The sequence below is a fragment of the Lactuca sativa genome, chromosome 4 (genome assembly GCF_002870075.4).
Source record: "Lactuca sativa cultivar Salinas chromosome 4, Lsat_Salinas_v11, whole genome shotgun sequence".
Classification (NCBI taxonomy): Eukaryota; Viridiplantae; Streptophyta; class Magnoliopsida; order Asterales; family Asteraceae; genus Lactuca; species Lactuca sativa.
In genome coordinates, this window is record NC_056626.2 from 157,814,838 (window position 1) to 157,832,922 (window position 18,085).

Here is an 18,085-nt window from a genome sequence, read left to right on the forward strand (position 1 = left end):
TAAGAAATAAAGAAGATAACGGGGATGGGTAATTGGGTTGATTGTTTGATGATTAAATATAATAATTATATTATTGTGGGTTGAGAAGCCTGGCCCACTCAGTTTTCTTTGTATCACAGGTATCGATACGAAGATATATTTCACAGAGAGATTTAAAGGAGATATAAATCACTAGATTAAATGAATGTATGTTCTGTTTATGCTTATGTGTCTGTATCGGAACATGACATTTCGAGGTTTTATTATTTAATGAAAATACATTCTCTTTGAGAAATGTTTTGATAAGTTTTTATCATATCTTATTTGGGGAACAAGTTCCGCAACCGTTTTCTTTAAACGATTACTCTGATTTATAAAACAAAACATAAACAAATCGGTCTTTTCTGGCCGAGAAATTGGGGATGTCACAGTTGGTATCAGAGCATTTGTTTAAGCGAACTAGGAATTTGTAGGAAATTTCTAGACTTAAACCTAGAATGCTAAGTAATGATTGTGAGGAGTGTGTCTAAAATATGTTTAAATTGACACAAGCACTAGTTTATTTTAGGAATGATGCCTAAAATGCTTTTATGTGCTAATTGTTTTGTGTGATAGCTAAATTGATGCTATTATTTGTTCGGATCTATGGTCTGTTGCCGACCGGATCTGGAAACCTTATGTGTGTAGGATTCTAAGCGTACAACTACGCTATTAGAACTAGCATGTAAACGTTTCGGAGTGATAAGGAGATTTATACCTCTATCATAAATAAAGCTTTCTTATCTTAAATTCTCGCTTGGTACACCGAATGTCTGCTTGGATATACAAGAGGTCATGGTGAAGACTCGTAGAGAAATTGAGTAAATGGAGGAAATGAAGAAGGCTTATGATAATGGATGACACCTATCAGAAGATATTGTAAGAGTGGTATCTTGCCTTTAGAGTATGTCTTATGAAATAAAAGTACGTTTAGAGGAGTACGATACGTCTACAGTACACCTTCGATTGGCAGGATGATGGAACGATTGGTGAAATTCTTAAAGTTGTCTCATCGTCTGGTATTTCCATCACCAATCGAGTTGAAGTATAGTTGATGATTGAAGATTGAGCAATGAAGAAGACCGAGTAGAGTCTATGGAAATTGTTTATGATTATTTGGACACATTCGTGTGTGCTAAATTGTTTTGTGATTTTCTTGTATGGTGACTTGGTCGACTGCGGGACAATACTTGGGACGAGTATGAGAAGGTGTGAAAGGTAGTAGATGCATATACTACCGGAAGCACAAGACTCACACTTGGATCAGGGAAAGTCACAAGGTTACCAAGAAGCTAGTAATTGATTCCATTTTTTTCAAGTGTGTCATTACCCTTGTTTCCGTAGTGACTAGTAAGATGGTTGTTATTCCGATACTAGTGGTCATATCAAATTGATTCTGACTACGATGAGGTTGTTATGTGGTTCAGAGAACCGAGTTCGAGGTAGCATCTGACTCAAGTCAGAAGATTGAAATCAATGCGATCGATAACATCATGCTCGTTGTTAAGGAAGCTTGTAGCTAGAAATGCTACATGTAAAAATGTGATTATATCTCGTTAGAATATGAAGGAAGGTATATTCCATTCTGGAATTTGACTCTAAGAGACTTGAGTCTAAGCGTTGCGTCATACAATGAGAGGTCATTAGAACATGAACCATCGATCTGTTTAAATAGATAAATGAAAGTATTTATCCTGAGAAGAAGAAGGAGTCCACCATAAGGACTTATTTTGTAACTTGGAAGTTAAGATTGAAAGTACAGCATAGTACGATAAACAGATGCAAGATTGGGCACCGTCTGCGGTCAAGAAAACCATAGAGTTAAATACTCTATCGAGGAAACATAGAAGTTACGGTTATTACCTAGGATGAAGAGATAACGTGTGGAATCATTATGCAAGCCCTATTTCATTGATGATTCCGGGACGTAATCATCCTAAGGGGGAGATAATTGTAACGCCCGTAGATCCAGACTAGTCAATTTAGAGACGATAGGCGTCAAAAATGACTTTTTGATGGAAGATTATTTAGAAGGATTAATCTTATCCATGTTGTAGTATATGTCACAAGGTTTCCATGCATATAAAGAACGCCAAAATCTGAGTTATATCGAAGAAGTTATGACCTGTCGAAGTTTTGCGACAAAACCGGCACGACACAACGTGACGTAAATAGTGAATTTAAGTTAGAGCGATATTTATCATAAACAATCTAAATGAGAATTGAAGATCTCATTGATAGTAGTCCAACGATAAAAAGACAGACGAAAACGGAGTTCAGATAAAGGAGTTATGAGTTTATAACGGAGTTTTCCTGTCCCGGCCTACTAATATTAAAATATAAGTAATATAATTATAATATATTAAAAATAAAGTCAAAATTAGCCAATGGAGTCTAAACGAGAGTTGTAGAGCATAATCTCACCTTCGCGTCGATATAAAGAACGTCGAAAACGGAGTTCGTATGCGAAAGTTATGAATTTCTGAAGTTCGGGGTGCGAAACCCCAAAACTCTCAGAGACTACGACGTGGAAACCAGTGCCACGACGTGGCAAGTCTTCTGACACCTCTGGGAATCCCACAGATGCAATTTGCGATGACGCATGCAGTGAAGATCAAACCCACGACGTGGAAAAAGGTTGCCACAACGTAGCAAGGGCCAATTTTGCCCTATCAATAGATTTGAAGGGCCAGCCGTTTAGGGTTGCTATTTTTCTCTTCTCTCTCTCTCTCTCTCTCTCTCTCTCCCGTTTTACCTCGATTTATGTGCAAAGAAGTACCCCCGAAGCCCCGGTATCAACCCCAAGACCCAAAGCAAGTCCCGAAGCCCGAAGATTCCGAGAAGAAAAGATTTTTCGAGCTGAAGCTCTGCCCGCGAGAAACCTGGTGTGTGATGTGATCCCGGTTTCACCAAAGAATACTACTTCTACAAGCCGTAGTGCTGTCCGATCATCTTCTGATCAAGTGAGTGTATAGTCAATTTCATCTTACACATAGATATGAAGTATTTTATAAAATATGTGCTATGTGTATATAAATAGTTGTTTATATGTGTGAGTGTGTGGTCACTTTCTTCTAACACATAAATATTAAGTATTTGCTATGAAAGATGTGCTATGTGTACAATATAAAGTTGTTTATATGTGTGAGTGTGTGGTTACTTTCTTCTAACGTATAGATATGAAGTATTTGCTGAGAAATACGTGTTATGTGTTTATACATTGTTTGCATATTTAAGATGAGTGTGGAATGAGCGTTTTATATAGTTTTTAAATGAGTTAAATTGTATATGTATTTTATATCTGCGAATATGTTGAGTTGAACATAGGTAGATGAGATAGTTGGTATGTGATAAAATGAGGAGGTATGAAAGATGCTTAAGAATAAGATCGGTAGATGCACCAAGTAGTGAAAGTCGTAATCTTAGCACATGCGCTTATAGGATAATGTCGGCAGATGCGCCAAATAGAGATGTCATAATACTAGCAGATGCACTTAAGAATAATATTAGTAGATACACCAAATAGAGATGTCATAACACTAGCAAATGCACTTAAGAATAATATTGGTAGATGCACCAAATAGAGAATGTCATAATACTAGCAGATGCGCTTATAGGATAATCCTGCCAGATGCGCTTATAGGATAAGGTCGGCAGATGCGCCTAAAGTTGGTAGATGCGCCTTAAATAACAATGGAATTTGTGTCTATTCCTGAAAGTTAAATTTTAGGAATGAATGAATAAAGGATAGGTGATTCTTAGGGTAAAACCTTAAGAAATAAAGAAGATAACGGGGATGGGTAATTGGGTTGATTGTTTGATGATTAAATATAATAATTATATTATTGTGGGTTGAAGACCCTATATGCTCACCAGGCACCCAAGCCTGACCCACTCAGTTTTCTTTGTATCACAGGTATCGATACGAAGATATATTTCACAGAGAGATTTAAAGGAGATATAAATCACTAGATTAAATAAATGTATGTTCTGTTTATGCTTATGTGTCTGTATCGGAACATGACATCCCGAGGTTTTATTATTTAATGAAAATACATTTTCTTTGAGAAATGTTTTGATAAGTTTTTATCATATCTTGTTTTGGGAACAAATTCCACAACCTTTTTCTTTAAACGATTACTCTGATTTATAAAACAAAGCATAGACAAATCGGTCTTTTCTTGCCGAGAAATTGGGGATGTCACATAAGGTGTGTACACATGAGGGCTAGCCGATTTGAGCATAGGAACCTTTTCTCTCAAGTTATTCCAAGTTGTTGGTGATGTTGTGTGAGCCATTTGAGGTGTCACACTTGAGACACTAGGCTCTTAAGCTCCATGGAATCAAACTACATGAAAAGGTATGTCTTCTAAATAGTGCATGTCTTCTCAACAGGAAAAAATTATCACATCCTACATCTATAAAAACTCAAATTCACAACCTAAACTGAACGAAATTCTTCCGACCCTAAATTATTTTGCTGACCACTGGAAAGATAGAATCCCTATCTTTTCATCGCAACTAGATCATTTCATTTGAAAACAAGGTGACTTCTCAATGCAAGTTTCACCACCCCTAGGTGCCAGACCAATATATAACACACATTCTGATAATCAAGGATTTGTATATTCAATCTACCCAAGATCTCTTGACTCCATGCTGACCTTCTACTAAACTGGATTGTTGAATTCCTAACTGTCTACTAAGACTGACAACCTCATGCATGGTTGTGAATCGAGACTCCACCCGAGAATCTAACTGACAAAAGTTACCTTAGTCTATTCGCCAACATGGTTCCAAAAGTCCTCAAGGGATGACATAATTGACCTACATACGAACAAAAGCTAATCTACTCCATTCTAGGTGAATACTACCATCCCAGTTGTGGTCTCACATCACGACCGGCCCCAAATCAGCCTACATCCTCCCTTGATCTCCTAAATGCTGCAGTCCTCCCACAATCTCTCAACCTATCTTGTCATGGTCTAATTCTACCTTGAGGAAACTACAAGTCAAATCGACGATCCGCTATGCACTCACAAACTATTCATTGATCAGGTGAATGCTACAGGCAACCCAACAGTCTTACAACACTACCACCACTACCTGTTAACCTAGTTAATGCTACGACCACCCTGTAGTCGTACAATACTTTCACAACAACCTAGTAGCCTAACAGATGTTATGGCCACCCTATAGTCTTACATCACCTCCACAATAACCATGAACTCATGGCCGTGTCATTCATCTACCATATCATAATTAACCACGAGTCAAAACCTTAAATTAGTGTTCGAGTCATGCTTTAAACCCTAAGGCCTTTATTAGACAATAACAGGCAGAGAGGTTCTAATACAACCCTCAACCATAATCTAATCACATATTCTTCATGTTCCACTACTGATGTGTTGTACCCTAATAAGAAAAATCCTAAACACCCATTTCTTGTGCGACATCAATCCACACCGCAACTAGAACTGACGCTCCATTTGAATGGGGTATGAAATTCGTCCTTTTCTCACACCGTGAAAAATTCCTAATAATCCAAACGGTTCTCCCCCACTTAGATTCAAATACGCTATGTCAAAATCACAATTGATGGTTTCTGAACCATCTCACAACATTACTACTCCATTACTATCCTTTTGTGCTAACAAATGCTAAAATTCTACTACTAACCACCAAGGATATCCAATTCTCGAATTGGCTCGATGTAACGCCTGTACATTCGGGCTAGTTGATTTAGAGGAAATAAGCATAAAAAAGTGACCTTCTGATAGAAGATTATTTAGAATAAATAATCTCAAACAAGTTATATTATATGTCACAAGGATTCTATACATATAAAGAACGCTGAAATCCAAGTTGTAACGAAGAAGTTATGACTTGTCGAAGTTTTGCGACAAAACTAGCACAACGCTGTGTGTCGTAAAAAGTGAGTTTGCGATAAAATAATTTTTATCCTTAATGATCTAAATAAGAGTTGTAGTATACATTAAGCCAATAACATACACAAACAGAACGTCCAAATCTTACTTCGTATGAGGAAGTTATGATTTTCTAAGATTTGGCATAGCAACGTGTAGCCCGAAATTCGAATTTTAGATCGTTCGATTTTTAGCCAATGCAATCTAAACGAGAATTGAAGATCTCATTAATAGGAGCTAAACGATATAAAGACAGCCGAAAATGGATGTCGTATGACAAAGTTATGAAATTTTAACGAACTTTATCTGTCTAAACCTGTTAAAAAAACTTCAAAAATAAAATCAAAACTAGCTGATGAATTCTAACGAAAGTTGTAGATCACATCACTACCTACACGTGGATATAAAGAATGTCAAAAACGGAGCTTGTATGCGAAAGGTACGAAATTCAGAAGTTTATTAATTTGTGAGAGGATGCGAGGGTGACACGTGGCCAAATTCGGACCATCCCTTCCTCTCCACGGCTTCGCATGTGATGGTGACACCTGCCCCCTCGTACGTGCATCGTAGGCTTCGGACGACCCACATACTAAATACGCCCAGTGTACTCCGAAGTTACGCCCTGCGTACTCGCACTTCACAACTTATAAATAGATGCGAGGTTCTTCCATTTTTCTCAAACCTTTCTTATTCTTTCTCTCTCACTTACCTCTCTTAACCCCTCCCATTCCCTAGTACTTCCCAAGTGCTAGAGGCGAGTCCCGAAGAGCCAGAAGGCTCAGAGAAGAAGAGCTTTCATCTCAGAAGTTCTACCTGTGCAGAGCCCGGTTATTTGCTAAACTCCATTGTAAGTGAGTTGTGCTTACCCTTCTTTAAGTATAACTTATATTTAAGTTCACTATCATTATTATGAACCTATAAACAATATATGAGCTAAGTGTTATAAATTATACAAGTGTTATTATAATACCTTTTAACTACTCACGGTACGGGGAATCTAGTTTGATGGGACGCATAGGGTTGTTGGATTTCAGAACAGCTTAAATGCCAAAATGATCCTATCCTCCGGTGTTTTATGTCTGGTCCTTGTCTGTACATAGTAGTTGAAAAGTATTGTTTAACATTTATAAAACAATATAGCTCATAGACCTTGAGTTAATAGTTAGTCGCAATAAATATTAGACTAAAATCTAGTGATAATGATACTAGGTTTCGTCGAAGAAAAATAAAATTGTTAGAAGCGAAGCGCTGCCCGAGTTTGGAGTTCTTACTTTAACAAGTGAGTGCATAGATACACATAGATATGAAGTATTTAATATAAATTACGTGCTATGTGTGCATATTATCGGTGTTCTTGATATCTATGATGGATGAACAAAATATACATGTTTACTTGATTTAAATTGTATATGTATTTTTATACTTATAAATATGTATTGGGTAGCGACAGGTGATGAGAGATAGGTGATGAATGGAAGGTGATGATAACTAGGTGATGATAGATATGCGATGATGAATAGGTGATGCAAGATAAGAGGTGATTAGGTGATGCCATAACCTTAACCTACGATGTTGCATGTAGTCATCTACCAAAGTATAGATGGCGGCCACTGACTAATCTAAAAAATTCATGTGGAAACACCGAGAGGCTCATAACTTGTAGGTGATGAATTACGAGCTATTGAAATTTAGTAACTATGTATTTATGCGGTGATACTCTAACCCTTATTGGAGATGTATTGGGGGAGTAATCTCCGATCCAGTACTGTCTATGCGATGTAGGCGATGATCCTTAGGAAAAGTCCTTAGGAACAAACACATAAGGAAATGAGACTTAAGGGAGATGATAGGTAAATACGATGTAGGAGGTGACCCTGAGGATAAATCTTTAGGGATGTTTAAATGAAGAGAATGGGGATGGGTAATCGGGTTAATTATTTGACATGAAATATGTGAAAAAAACAAATTAAGTATATTATTGTGGGTTGAAAACCCTATATACTCACTTGGTTTTCCAACCTGACCTACTCAATTTATTTTTATCACATGTATCGATACGAAGACACATTACACTGAGAGATTAAAGGAGATGTAAATCGTTAGTGTAAATAAATGAAAGGTCTCTTTATGCTTATGTTTATGTATTGACAATGACATCCCAAAGTCTTAATATAAGAAAAATGCATTTCTTCGGAAAGGTTTTGGTAATATATTTATCATGTTTTCATGGAACAAATTCTACAATATTATTCTTTAAAATGGATACTCTTATTTTCAAATAAGCATAAATAAAAATTTTAAAACGACTGTGAATTTGGGATTGTCACGGTTGGTATCAAAGCATTAGTTTAAGCGAACTAGGAATTTTAGGAAATTTCTAGACTTAAACTTAGAATGCTAAGTGATGATTGTGAGATAAGTGTCTACTATATTTAGAATGTATGCATAAAAAGACACAAGAACTAGCATATTTAGGGGAAATGCCTAAATTGCTTGTATGTGATAAGTGATTTGTGGTATAATATGCTTTAGGATGTTATCGTTTGATCGGATCTATGGTCTGTTGCTGACCAAATCTGGAAACTTTATGTGTTCAGGTTTCTAAATGTTTAATTATGGTATTAGAACTGGAATGTAACTTTTCGAAATGATAAAGAGATTTATACGACTTTCGTAAATAACGCTTTCCTAATCTTAATTCTCGTCACTGCACACCAAATGTGTGATTTGGTGTGTAGATATACATGGTGAGAACTTGAAGCGAATTATGAAATGCGAATGGAAATCGCCGACTTGAGCTACAAGTAATTGATTGTGCGCCAGAGGTAGCAGCTGCACCCGAGCCAATCACGATGGCGGGAGTCCAGAAAATGATTCGGGCTATGATGGCCGAAAAAAGGGAGGAGATGAGGCAAATGTTGCTTAATAGGGATGAACCTACTGTGCCTGTTGTGCAGCCCAAACTGAATGAAGAGCTAACAGAGGAGGGAAATTACAGTCGTACTCGGAGTCAAGTTGGACCTCGAGTGGTCAGGAGGAACGAACTGGACAGAGGGATTGACATGGATGGGCGTATGTATAAGAACTTCTTGGGTGCCAAACCACCAAGTCTTTCTGGAAGCCTAAAGCCAGTGAAAATTATGTACTAGATCTATGAGATGGAAATGGTATTTGAAAGTCACAACTGCAGCGATAATCAAAAGACCATCTTTGTAGTCAGAAAACTAAAGACTGGAGTTTTAAGTTGGTGGAAGTTGTTGGCAGATACAATGCCATGAGGAGGAGCCATGCGGATGTCTTGGGAGGCATTCATGGACTAGCTGAAAATGCAATACTGCTTAGAGATAGATCTGATAGACCTAAACAACAAGTTTCAGAACCTCAAGAAGGGGAAGATAAGTGTTGATGAGTATGCCACTACATTCACCAAGAGGATGAAATTATTCCCCTACTTGGTGCCTATTAAACTATCCAAGATAGATAGGTTTGCTAACGAATTGCCAACGAAATTTAGCCCAACGGTCAAAATGGCAATTACCTTGAAGATAGCAATTAGAGCAGCAAAGAATGTAGAAACCCAGATAAGAGAAAAGGGTCTAGAAAAAGATAAGGAGGGAGAAAAGAGGAAGATTGAGGTATCCTCAAGATCTGAAAAGAAAGGAAGATTCATGAAGTCCAACCTGGATGACCAAAAGTATGGATGTAGTGGTGGAACCAAGTGGTGTGAGAAATGCAAAAAGAAGCAGTGCATAAGATTTGACGGTGAAGTGACTTGCTATAAGTGTAGGAGGACCGGTCACTATTCCACAGATTGTATATTCGACAACAAAAAGTGTTACGAATGTGGAGATGGTGGGCATATTTCGAAGAGCCGCCCAAAGAAAAATGAAGTTGCAAGGAAAAATGTGTCGCTAAAGCGAAAGGCAAGAGCATTCCAGATGATCCTTGATGAAGCAGGTGTCAATGCAAGGGATGAGCAATAAGGATCTATAAAGTAGCAATATAGATAGCATCATGTGGAGTAGCCTATTATAAGAGGCATAGTATAGGGTGAACTTGAATAACTATGTAAACATTTTAAGAAATAATATAAACCTTGGTTATGTTATCTGATGTGTTAAGTTGCAATATGATTTTTCTTGTATGGTGACTTGGAGAACTGCGTGACAATACTTAGGAAGAGTATGAGTAGGTGTGAAAGGTAGTAGAGGCCTATACTGTCGGAAGTATAGGACTCACACTTTATCAGGGAAAGTCAAAAGGTTACCAAGGCGCTAGTAATTGATTATGTTTGATTCATGGCTATTGTTAGCATCATTTCAGTAATGACTAAGAAATATGAATCTTATTCGGACCCTAGTGGTCATATAAAATCGAGTCCGGTTAAGATGAGTGTGTTATGTTGTTCAGAGAACCAGTCTCGATGTAACATCCTACTTAAGCCAGAAGATTTAAGTGAAAGATAATCGAAACAATCATTAAAAATATTGTAATTGTTGTTAAAGTAAGACGCTTGTAGCTAGAATTGCTACATGCTAGAATGTGATTATATCACATTAGAACATGAAGGAAGGTATCTTCTAATCTGGAATCTGACTCTAAAAGACCTGAGTCTAAGTATTTCATCATACCACGAGAGCTCATTAAAACATGACCCATTGGTCTGTTACAGTAATCGAACTAAAGAACTTATCTTAATTTTGGTTTGTTTAATAAGGATCATTAGTCTCCAATACGGATTTATTTTGTAACTCGAAGGTTACGATTGAAAGTCCAACATAGGATAAAGCATGGGTGCAACACTGAGCACCGCCAACAGTCAAGAAGTCCAATAGTTAGAAACTCATTAGGAAAGATGTAAGAGTAACGATTATTACCTTGGATGAGAAGATAACGTATGGATTCATTATACAAGACGTGTTTTGTTGATGATTCCGGGATGTAATCATTGTCGCACCCCCAAACAAGGATGGCGGAAACGTCTGAGGCAGATGAATTTCATGTATTTTATCACAACATAGAGAATAATAGTGACCAAAGCAAACACAACCATCAGTAATATAATTAAAAAGGTTACATTTTTTCATGAGTTACATGTTTCAAAATCAATTACAATATGATGATAAAAAAGATTTGTCTGACGCCTTAGCGTCTCATCCTCAAAAGCTGGTAGTTACCTGTTTTAGTGATTACCTGACAATACAAGTAGTTTTGAAAGAGTGTCAACAATTAAGTTGGTGATTTATAAGCATTTGTATGTAGAGTTGAAATCCTTTCTTTATAAAAGTATAGTGTTCGTTCCAGAAAAATCCAATATTTTCCTTTTAAAAATGAGTTGCAGTCTTAAAAAGCCAAAGACCAAAATGTACAATTATTTTCCATACTTATAATAGTATATGCAGTTTTAAATTATATAAAACCATTTGAGTGAATGTATCCGCATAATCTATATGTTTCGTTGTTTCCCCATGTGAGTTATTATAATCGTGCTAACGACATAGATGGCTTGTTAGGACGTTCTACAGGCGTTGGAATGTTATGACATTTGTCACCCCACACTTGCTGGTCTAGCAGTTTCAAGCAACTTAGGTGCGACATTGTCAGTAACATTCCAACGCCTGCAAAACAACTATCATGCTCTCTTACTGGAGACTCTGGCTATAATACAGGCCCTCTGTAGGTACACTGATTTGTAAATGAAAATTTTAGCTTACAAAATTTAATTCAACGAGTTTACGTATAATGTAAATGAAAAACCCCTTTATAAGTGGAATAATAACCTTCCATAGTAAATTCATAGTGTAAAAGACCCACAAACTATATCGATTATAGTTTATCATAAATGTTTTGTAGTGATGAAAAACTTTTATATGTATGATTATCACTTTACCATGATAATAAAATAGTATGAAATAACCATATATAAGTTACTGTATGATCATACACTTTGCTCAACATGTTACAAAGGTGTTAAAGATTCACAATAATACTTATTTGGTGTCAAGCACAAATACGTGAGTCTTTAGTATTAAAATGTCCATTTTTATTTTTCTAGTTTTTGATTCTTTTCTGTCCATGTTCTTAGAAAAATTATAGAAAAAGCATCATAAGTTGAAATCTGGATACGTAAACTCTCAGAGCTTAGAAAATGAGTCTACTTTGTCCATAATTTTACCCTGATGTTTAGTGGTTTTTAACCAATGTAAAAATGTTCATTTTCACTGACTGGTCTGGAACTGTTCTGAAGTGATAGGTAGTTTTGTAAAAATCACCATAAATCGTAGAAAAATCATATGAATGCGTGCGAGTAGTCCTTAAACGGTATAGACCTAAGCTATTTGCATATTGTAGAGTTTTGAAAATATTAAGTTTAGGATGGGTAAAACTGTTCGTGAACAGATCACAACTTTTCTGTAAAAAGCTGATCTTTAAGTTTAGATTATGTTTTAGTGACATTACTTGTATCCCCCCTCTCCCCTAAAACATGGAAAAACTCGAAAATGTAGGGGTATTAACTCACCTTATGTGTTTTCTTGATGAGTGGAAGTATGTGGGTGAGAAGTTTTCAAGTCAAGAACACTTGAAAATACTTGAAGATTTGATTATCCTATGGACATTTATATATAAATATTTGTGTAAATGATTTGAGATTAGTATAGAATATGTAGAATGTTTAGAGGTTGGAGGAAATACTTACTCAATAAGGAACCCAAGAATGAGCTTGCAAAAAAAAATGTGGCTGGAGGGAGAGAGAGTGGGAGTTCTTGTGTGGAGAGAAAGTGAAATTTTGGAGGTAATGGTGAGGTGAGATTTTAATCTCCTGGACATGTGTTTATATGGAAGAGAATAAAGCAAGTGGATGGGTTATTGGGATGTGTAATGAGGGATAATGAATTAACCAATGGAGACTAGAGAAGTGACATAAATGTGACATTGGGTTTGATGGGGGGATCCACTTGATCCACTTGTGCTATATAATATCTTGTTAACTTTAGATACTATTTTATGCTAATAAAGCTTCAAGATGTGCATAAAATATGAGTTTAGGAGGTCTAGGATGTGAAAAAATATTAGTTTGATGGAAATCCGATGTCAAAAACTCTTAAAAACGCCGAAAAGTCTGAAACTGCCAAAAATCCTGAGTGGTGTTAAGAGGGTTTGTTGCGAGAGGGTTCCTACGAGAGGGTTCGCTGCGAGAGGGTCTGCTGTGAGAGGGTTCGCTCCGAGAGGGTTCGCAGTGAACTTGTCGTTTCCCATTTTCTCCTCCTATTTCGAGCGGTTTTCAACAATTTGAAGGGTTGGGATGGTATGGGTGTTTATGGAAAAGGTTGGAAGTGTGATTCTTGTTACTAAGAGAGAATTGGGAGAGAGAGAGAGAGAGAGATTGAGAAAGATTTTGTTTGTAGTCTTTGTTATGGTTCTGCCTCATAGTGTTAGGATTATGAACTCTAGTATGCTGTGGTAGGAGTTTTAATTTATCCCGGAAGGATATATAGTTGAATTTTATCGAGTTGTTGCGTTTCACACCCTACTTAGGGTTTATACTGAAAATTGGTAAATTCCGATTGATACATCGTATTAACATAGTAAGTTGTATGTTAGGAACATAGTGTAAACCCCCCGTTAGAAGGAATTTTGTCCCGAAATTAGCATTTTGAGTGGGACTTCAAGGGTTGGGGAAAAGATGTGGGTATTTTTGTTTCATTTGGTCCTCGCATTCCCAAGTGAATTCAGGTCCTCGTTTGGCGTTCCACCGGACCTTTACTATGGGTATGCAACTTTGCTTTGTTCTCTTGGTTTCCCTACCTATGATTTCCACTAGTTCTTCGATGAAGTGGAGACTCTTGTTGATTTGAATTACGTCAAGTGGGATGACAAGAGTCTCATTGGACAAGCACTTCTTTAATTTGGACACATGAAAGATTGGATGTACGTTACTGAGTTCCTGAGGTAGTTGAAGTTGGTAAGCTATCGGGCCAATCCTGGCAAGAATCTCGAATGACCTGATATACCTTGGATTCAGTTTCCCATGTTTTCCAAAACGTATCATTCCCTTCCAGGGTGAGACCTTCAATAGTACACAGTCGTCAACCTAAAATTCCAAGGGTTTTCGTCGGTTATCCGCATAGCTCTTTTGTCAATCTCGGGAAGCCTTAAGTGATTCACGGATCTGAACGATCTTCTCTGTAGTTTCTCGTATGATCTTAGGACTGGTGAGGGTGCTATCAGGTATTTGTCCTCTTGCTAGTTGCGTGTCACCCACTTTAGCCCATCACAGTGGTGATCTGCATTTGAGCCCATATAGAGCTTCGAATGGCGCGAATTTGATGCTAGTGTGGTAGCTGTTATTGTATGAGAACTCGATGAGTGGTAAATGGGTATCCCAGGCTTTACCAAAGTCTATAATGTAAGCTATCAACTTTTCTTCCACCGTCAGTATGGTTCTCTCGCTTTGCCTGTCAGTTTGAGGGTGATAAGTTGTACTCATGTCGACTTTGTTCCCCAAGGAATTTTGTAGTGACTGCTAGAACCGTGAGGTGAATACACTATCTCTATTAGATATGATGGATATTGGCACCCCATGTAGCCGTACAATTTCTTTAATCTATGTCCTTGTTAGGTTCTCAATCTTGTCTGTCTCTTTTTTTGGTAGGAAGTGTGCGGATTTGGTTAACCTGTCAACGATCACCCATATGGTGTTAAGTCCACTCGTCATCTTGAACAATTTGGTTATGAAATCCATGGTTATCCGCTCCCACTTCTACTCGGGTATATCCGGTTGTTGTAGCAAACCCGAGGGCTTCTAGTATTCTACCTTGACCTTTGCGCAAGTCAAGCATTTGCCCACATAGGTAGCAATTTCTTCCTTCATATTTGGCCACCAGTATAGTTTCTTGAGGTCTAGATACATCTTGTTTGAACTCGGATGAATGGAGTATTTGGTCTTGTTAGCTTTGTTCATGATCACCTCTCTGAACCCACCAAACTTTGGTGTCCAGATCCGGTTCACGAGATAACGAGCTCCGTCATCCTTGACTTCCAGGTTTTTATCCATTCCTCTCAAGGCTTCCCCTATGACATTCTCAGGTTTTAATGCCTCAATCTGCGCTTCCTTAATTTTCGTGGACATGTATGAATGGATTGTTATGGTTAATGATTTTACTCGGCGGCCGGAGTATTCTTTTCGACTTAGGGCATCTACTACTATGTTGGCTTTGCCTGGATGGTAACGAATTTCATATTCGTAATCATTTAGTATTTCTACCCATCGTCATTGTCTCATGTTGGGTTCTTTTTGATTGAGAATGTGATGGACACTCTTATGATTAGTGAAGATTGTGCACTTCGTACCATAGAGATAGTGTCTCCAGATCTCAAAGCAAACACCACTGCTCCCAGTTCAAGGTCATGCGTGGTGTAATTGACTTCATGAGTCTTAAGTTGTCTGGAAGCAAAGGCAATGGCCTTTCCTCGTTGCATGAGCACACACCCAAGACCCTGATTTGATGCATCGTAGTAGACCACAAAGTCTTCCGTCCCTTCGGGAAGAGATGAGATCAAGGCATTGGTTTTAGTGTTTGGAAGGAATTCTCCTGTTTTTACTCGTAGTTGAAAGTCACTCCTTTCTGAGTGAAGGTAGTCAGTGGCTTTGAAATCTTGGAAATTTTTGTATGAATCTCTTGTAGTAGCCAGAAAGGCCTAAGAACTAGTGGACTTTTGTTGGTGTCCTTGGTGTTCTCCAGTTCTCAATTGCTTTGATTTTTAAGGGATCCACATGTATCCCTTCCTTGCTGATCACGTGTCCCAAGAAATCCACTTTCTGGATCCAAAATTCCCATTTCAAGAACTTCGCATATAGCTTCTTTATCCTTAACATTTCCAAAACTTGCCGTAGGAGTTGGCTATGCTCGTCCTTACTTCACGAATAGATCAGTATGTCGTTGATGAATACGATCACAAAGTTATCTAAGTACGGTCGGTATACGCGGTTCATTAGGTCCATGAATACTACCTGTGTATTAGTTAACCCAAAGGGCATCACCACAAACTCGTAGTGACCGTAGCAAGTTCTAAATGTCGTTTTAGAGATATCTTCCTTCCGGAATCGCAACTGATGGTACCCTGATCTCAGGTCAATTTTTGAGAAGTAGTTTGCTCCATGGAGTTGGTCGAATAAGTCATTGATTTGGGTTAAGGGATATTGGTTCTTGATGGTGAGTTTTTTCAATTAACGATAGTCAATGCACATATGAAAAGATTTGTCTTTCTTCTTTACAAACAGGACTGGTGCTCCCCAAGGTAAAAAGCTCGGTCTGATGAATCCCTTGCTCAGTAGTTCGTTTAGTTGACTGGATAATTCCTGCATTTTGGTCGGGGCCAGTCGGTATGGTTACTTGGCTATAGGGTTGGCTCGAGGAATCAAGTCGATTCTGAATTCCACTTTTCGCGTGGATGGTATGCCTGGAAGGTCTTTTGGGAATACGTCGGGAAAGTTGCAGACCTCCAGAATGTTCTTGATGTCTTTTTCTTCTTACTTCTCATGGATGACATGAGCTAGGAAAGCATGGTACTTCTTTCGTAGATAGTTCTGAGCCTTGATACAAGAGACGATTCGGAGGTTCGTGCCATTTTTGTCACCGTAGATGATGAGAGTTTCGTTACTCGGTAGGTTGAGTCAGATGGTGTTTTCATAATACAAGATGTCGGAATGGTGAGGACTCAACCAATCCATACCAATAATAACGTCAAAAATCCTTATTGTAACATGCATTAAATCGATTTGAAAGGAATGGTTGTTTAGAGTTAGAGTGCACCCTATGTTCACGTCTTTAGTGCTTTTGTTTTTACCATTTGCCATTTCTATTGTGAATATTTTATGGAGTGATTGTGGTTTTTGGTTGAGCATGTGTTTAAACTTGTGGATTACGAAACTTCTCTCCACAGCACTATTGAAAAGTATGCTTCCATATGAGTTATTGAGGAGAAACGTACCGATAACCATGATGGGGTCCTTTATTGCTTCTTCGTGCCCTATGGACAAAACTCTCCCCACACCGCCATCATTTGTGTTTATCACCTTTGGGCACTCTCTTTTGAAATGTCCTGTCTCCCCATAACCATAGCAGGCTTGTCTTACCCCGACATTGGTGGCCTGGGGGATTTGTTGAGATGACGCCCTAATAAAATGGGTTGTATGCCCCTTTTTGTTGCAATTGTTGCAATGCATTTCCCGACAAGCACTAGAGTGATGAAAGTTGCACATGCCACATTTGGGTAGGTTCCCAGGATATTGTCTGACTGGTGTTGGAGCGGCACGGGTAGTGGTAGCGTGGACGATAATGAGTTGTTGTTTCTTGGCAAGCTCTAGTGCCGTTTCGCCCTTCCTCTTGTTCCAAAACTTCTTTTTGTTGTATCCCCCTTTTGCTTGTTTGGGGATGGCCGTCGTAAAGGCTTGTCGGACTCCAAGATCCACAAACGTTTGTGCCAGGCGTTTGGCAGTGTCAAAAGTGGAAGGGTTTACTGATACCACATTTCCTTGAATCTGGGAGGATAGTTCCCAGATGTAACATTCCACCTTTTTGCTTTCAAGGGTGACCATCCTAGGACATAGCACCGCCAAGTCATTGAATCTAGTTGTGTAGGTTGCTATATCAGAGCCTTTCATTGTGAGGCCCCATAGTTCTTGTTCCAGTTTATGAAGCTTGCCCCTCAGGCAGTATTCTGCTAGAACATGACTTTCAGTTCCTCCCAACTCATAGCGTTGGCTACTAGGAGAGTTAGTGACTTGACATGGCCGTTCCATCATGAGAGGACCCATTGGCAAATGTACATGCTGCAAATTTGACCTTACTCTCCTCCGGGCAAGCACAGATCTCGAATACTGATTCTGTCTTCTCAGACCATTTTGTCAGGGCAATGACGCCTCCGTTACCATAAAAGGTTTTGGGTTTACAGTTTGAGAAGTACTTGTAGGAACATCCTCTTGGTCGTCCATGGCTTTCGCCCTGGTTAGAGCTATTTGTACCATTTCCAGCCCTATTGGTGGCATTGGCACTAAGCTGTGCTATGGCGGCGGTCACAACAGCTGTTACGGCAGCTTGGAAAATCGCGGAATCCATTGGTGCAGGTGGCGGCGGTGG

The 18,085-nt window shown here is 38.4% G+C and overlaps 1 protein-coding gene across 1 annotated transcript; it reads right to left on the minus strand.

Annotated features, from left to right (window-relative positions):
• Positions 1-16,620: 16,620 nt before the first annotated feature.
• LOC111906872 (uncharacterized) lies at positions 16,621-17,610 on the minus strand. Its single transcript, XM_023902651.1, has one exon. The coding sequence runs from the start codon at positions 17,608-17,610 to the stop codon at positions 16,621-16,623; it is 990 nt and encodes a 329-aa protein (XP_023758419.1).
• Positions 17,611-18,085: the final 475 nt, after the last annotated feature.

Excerpts from the sequence above, each read along its gene's own strand:
- LOC111906872 (XM_023902651.1), bottom strand. The coding sequence starts at position 17,610 with ATGAAAGGCTCTGATATAGCAACCTACACAACTAGATTCAATGACTTG.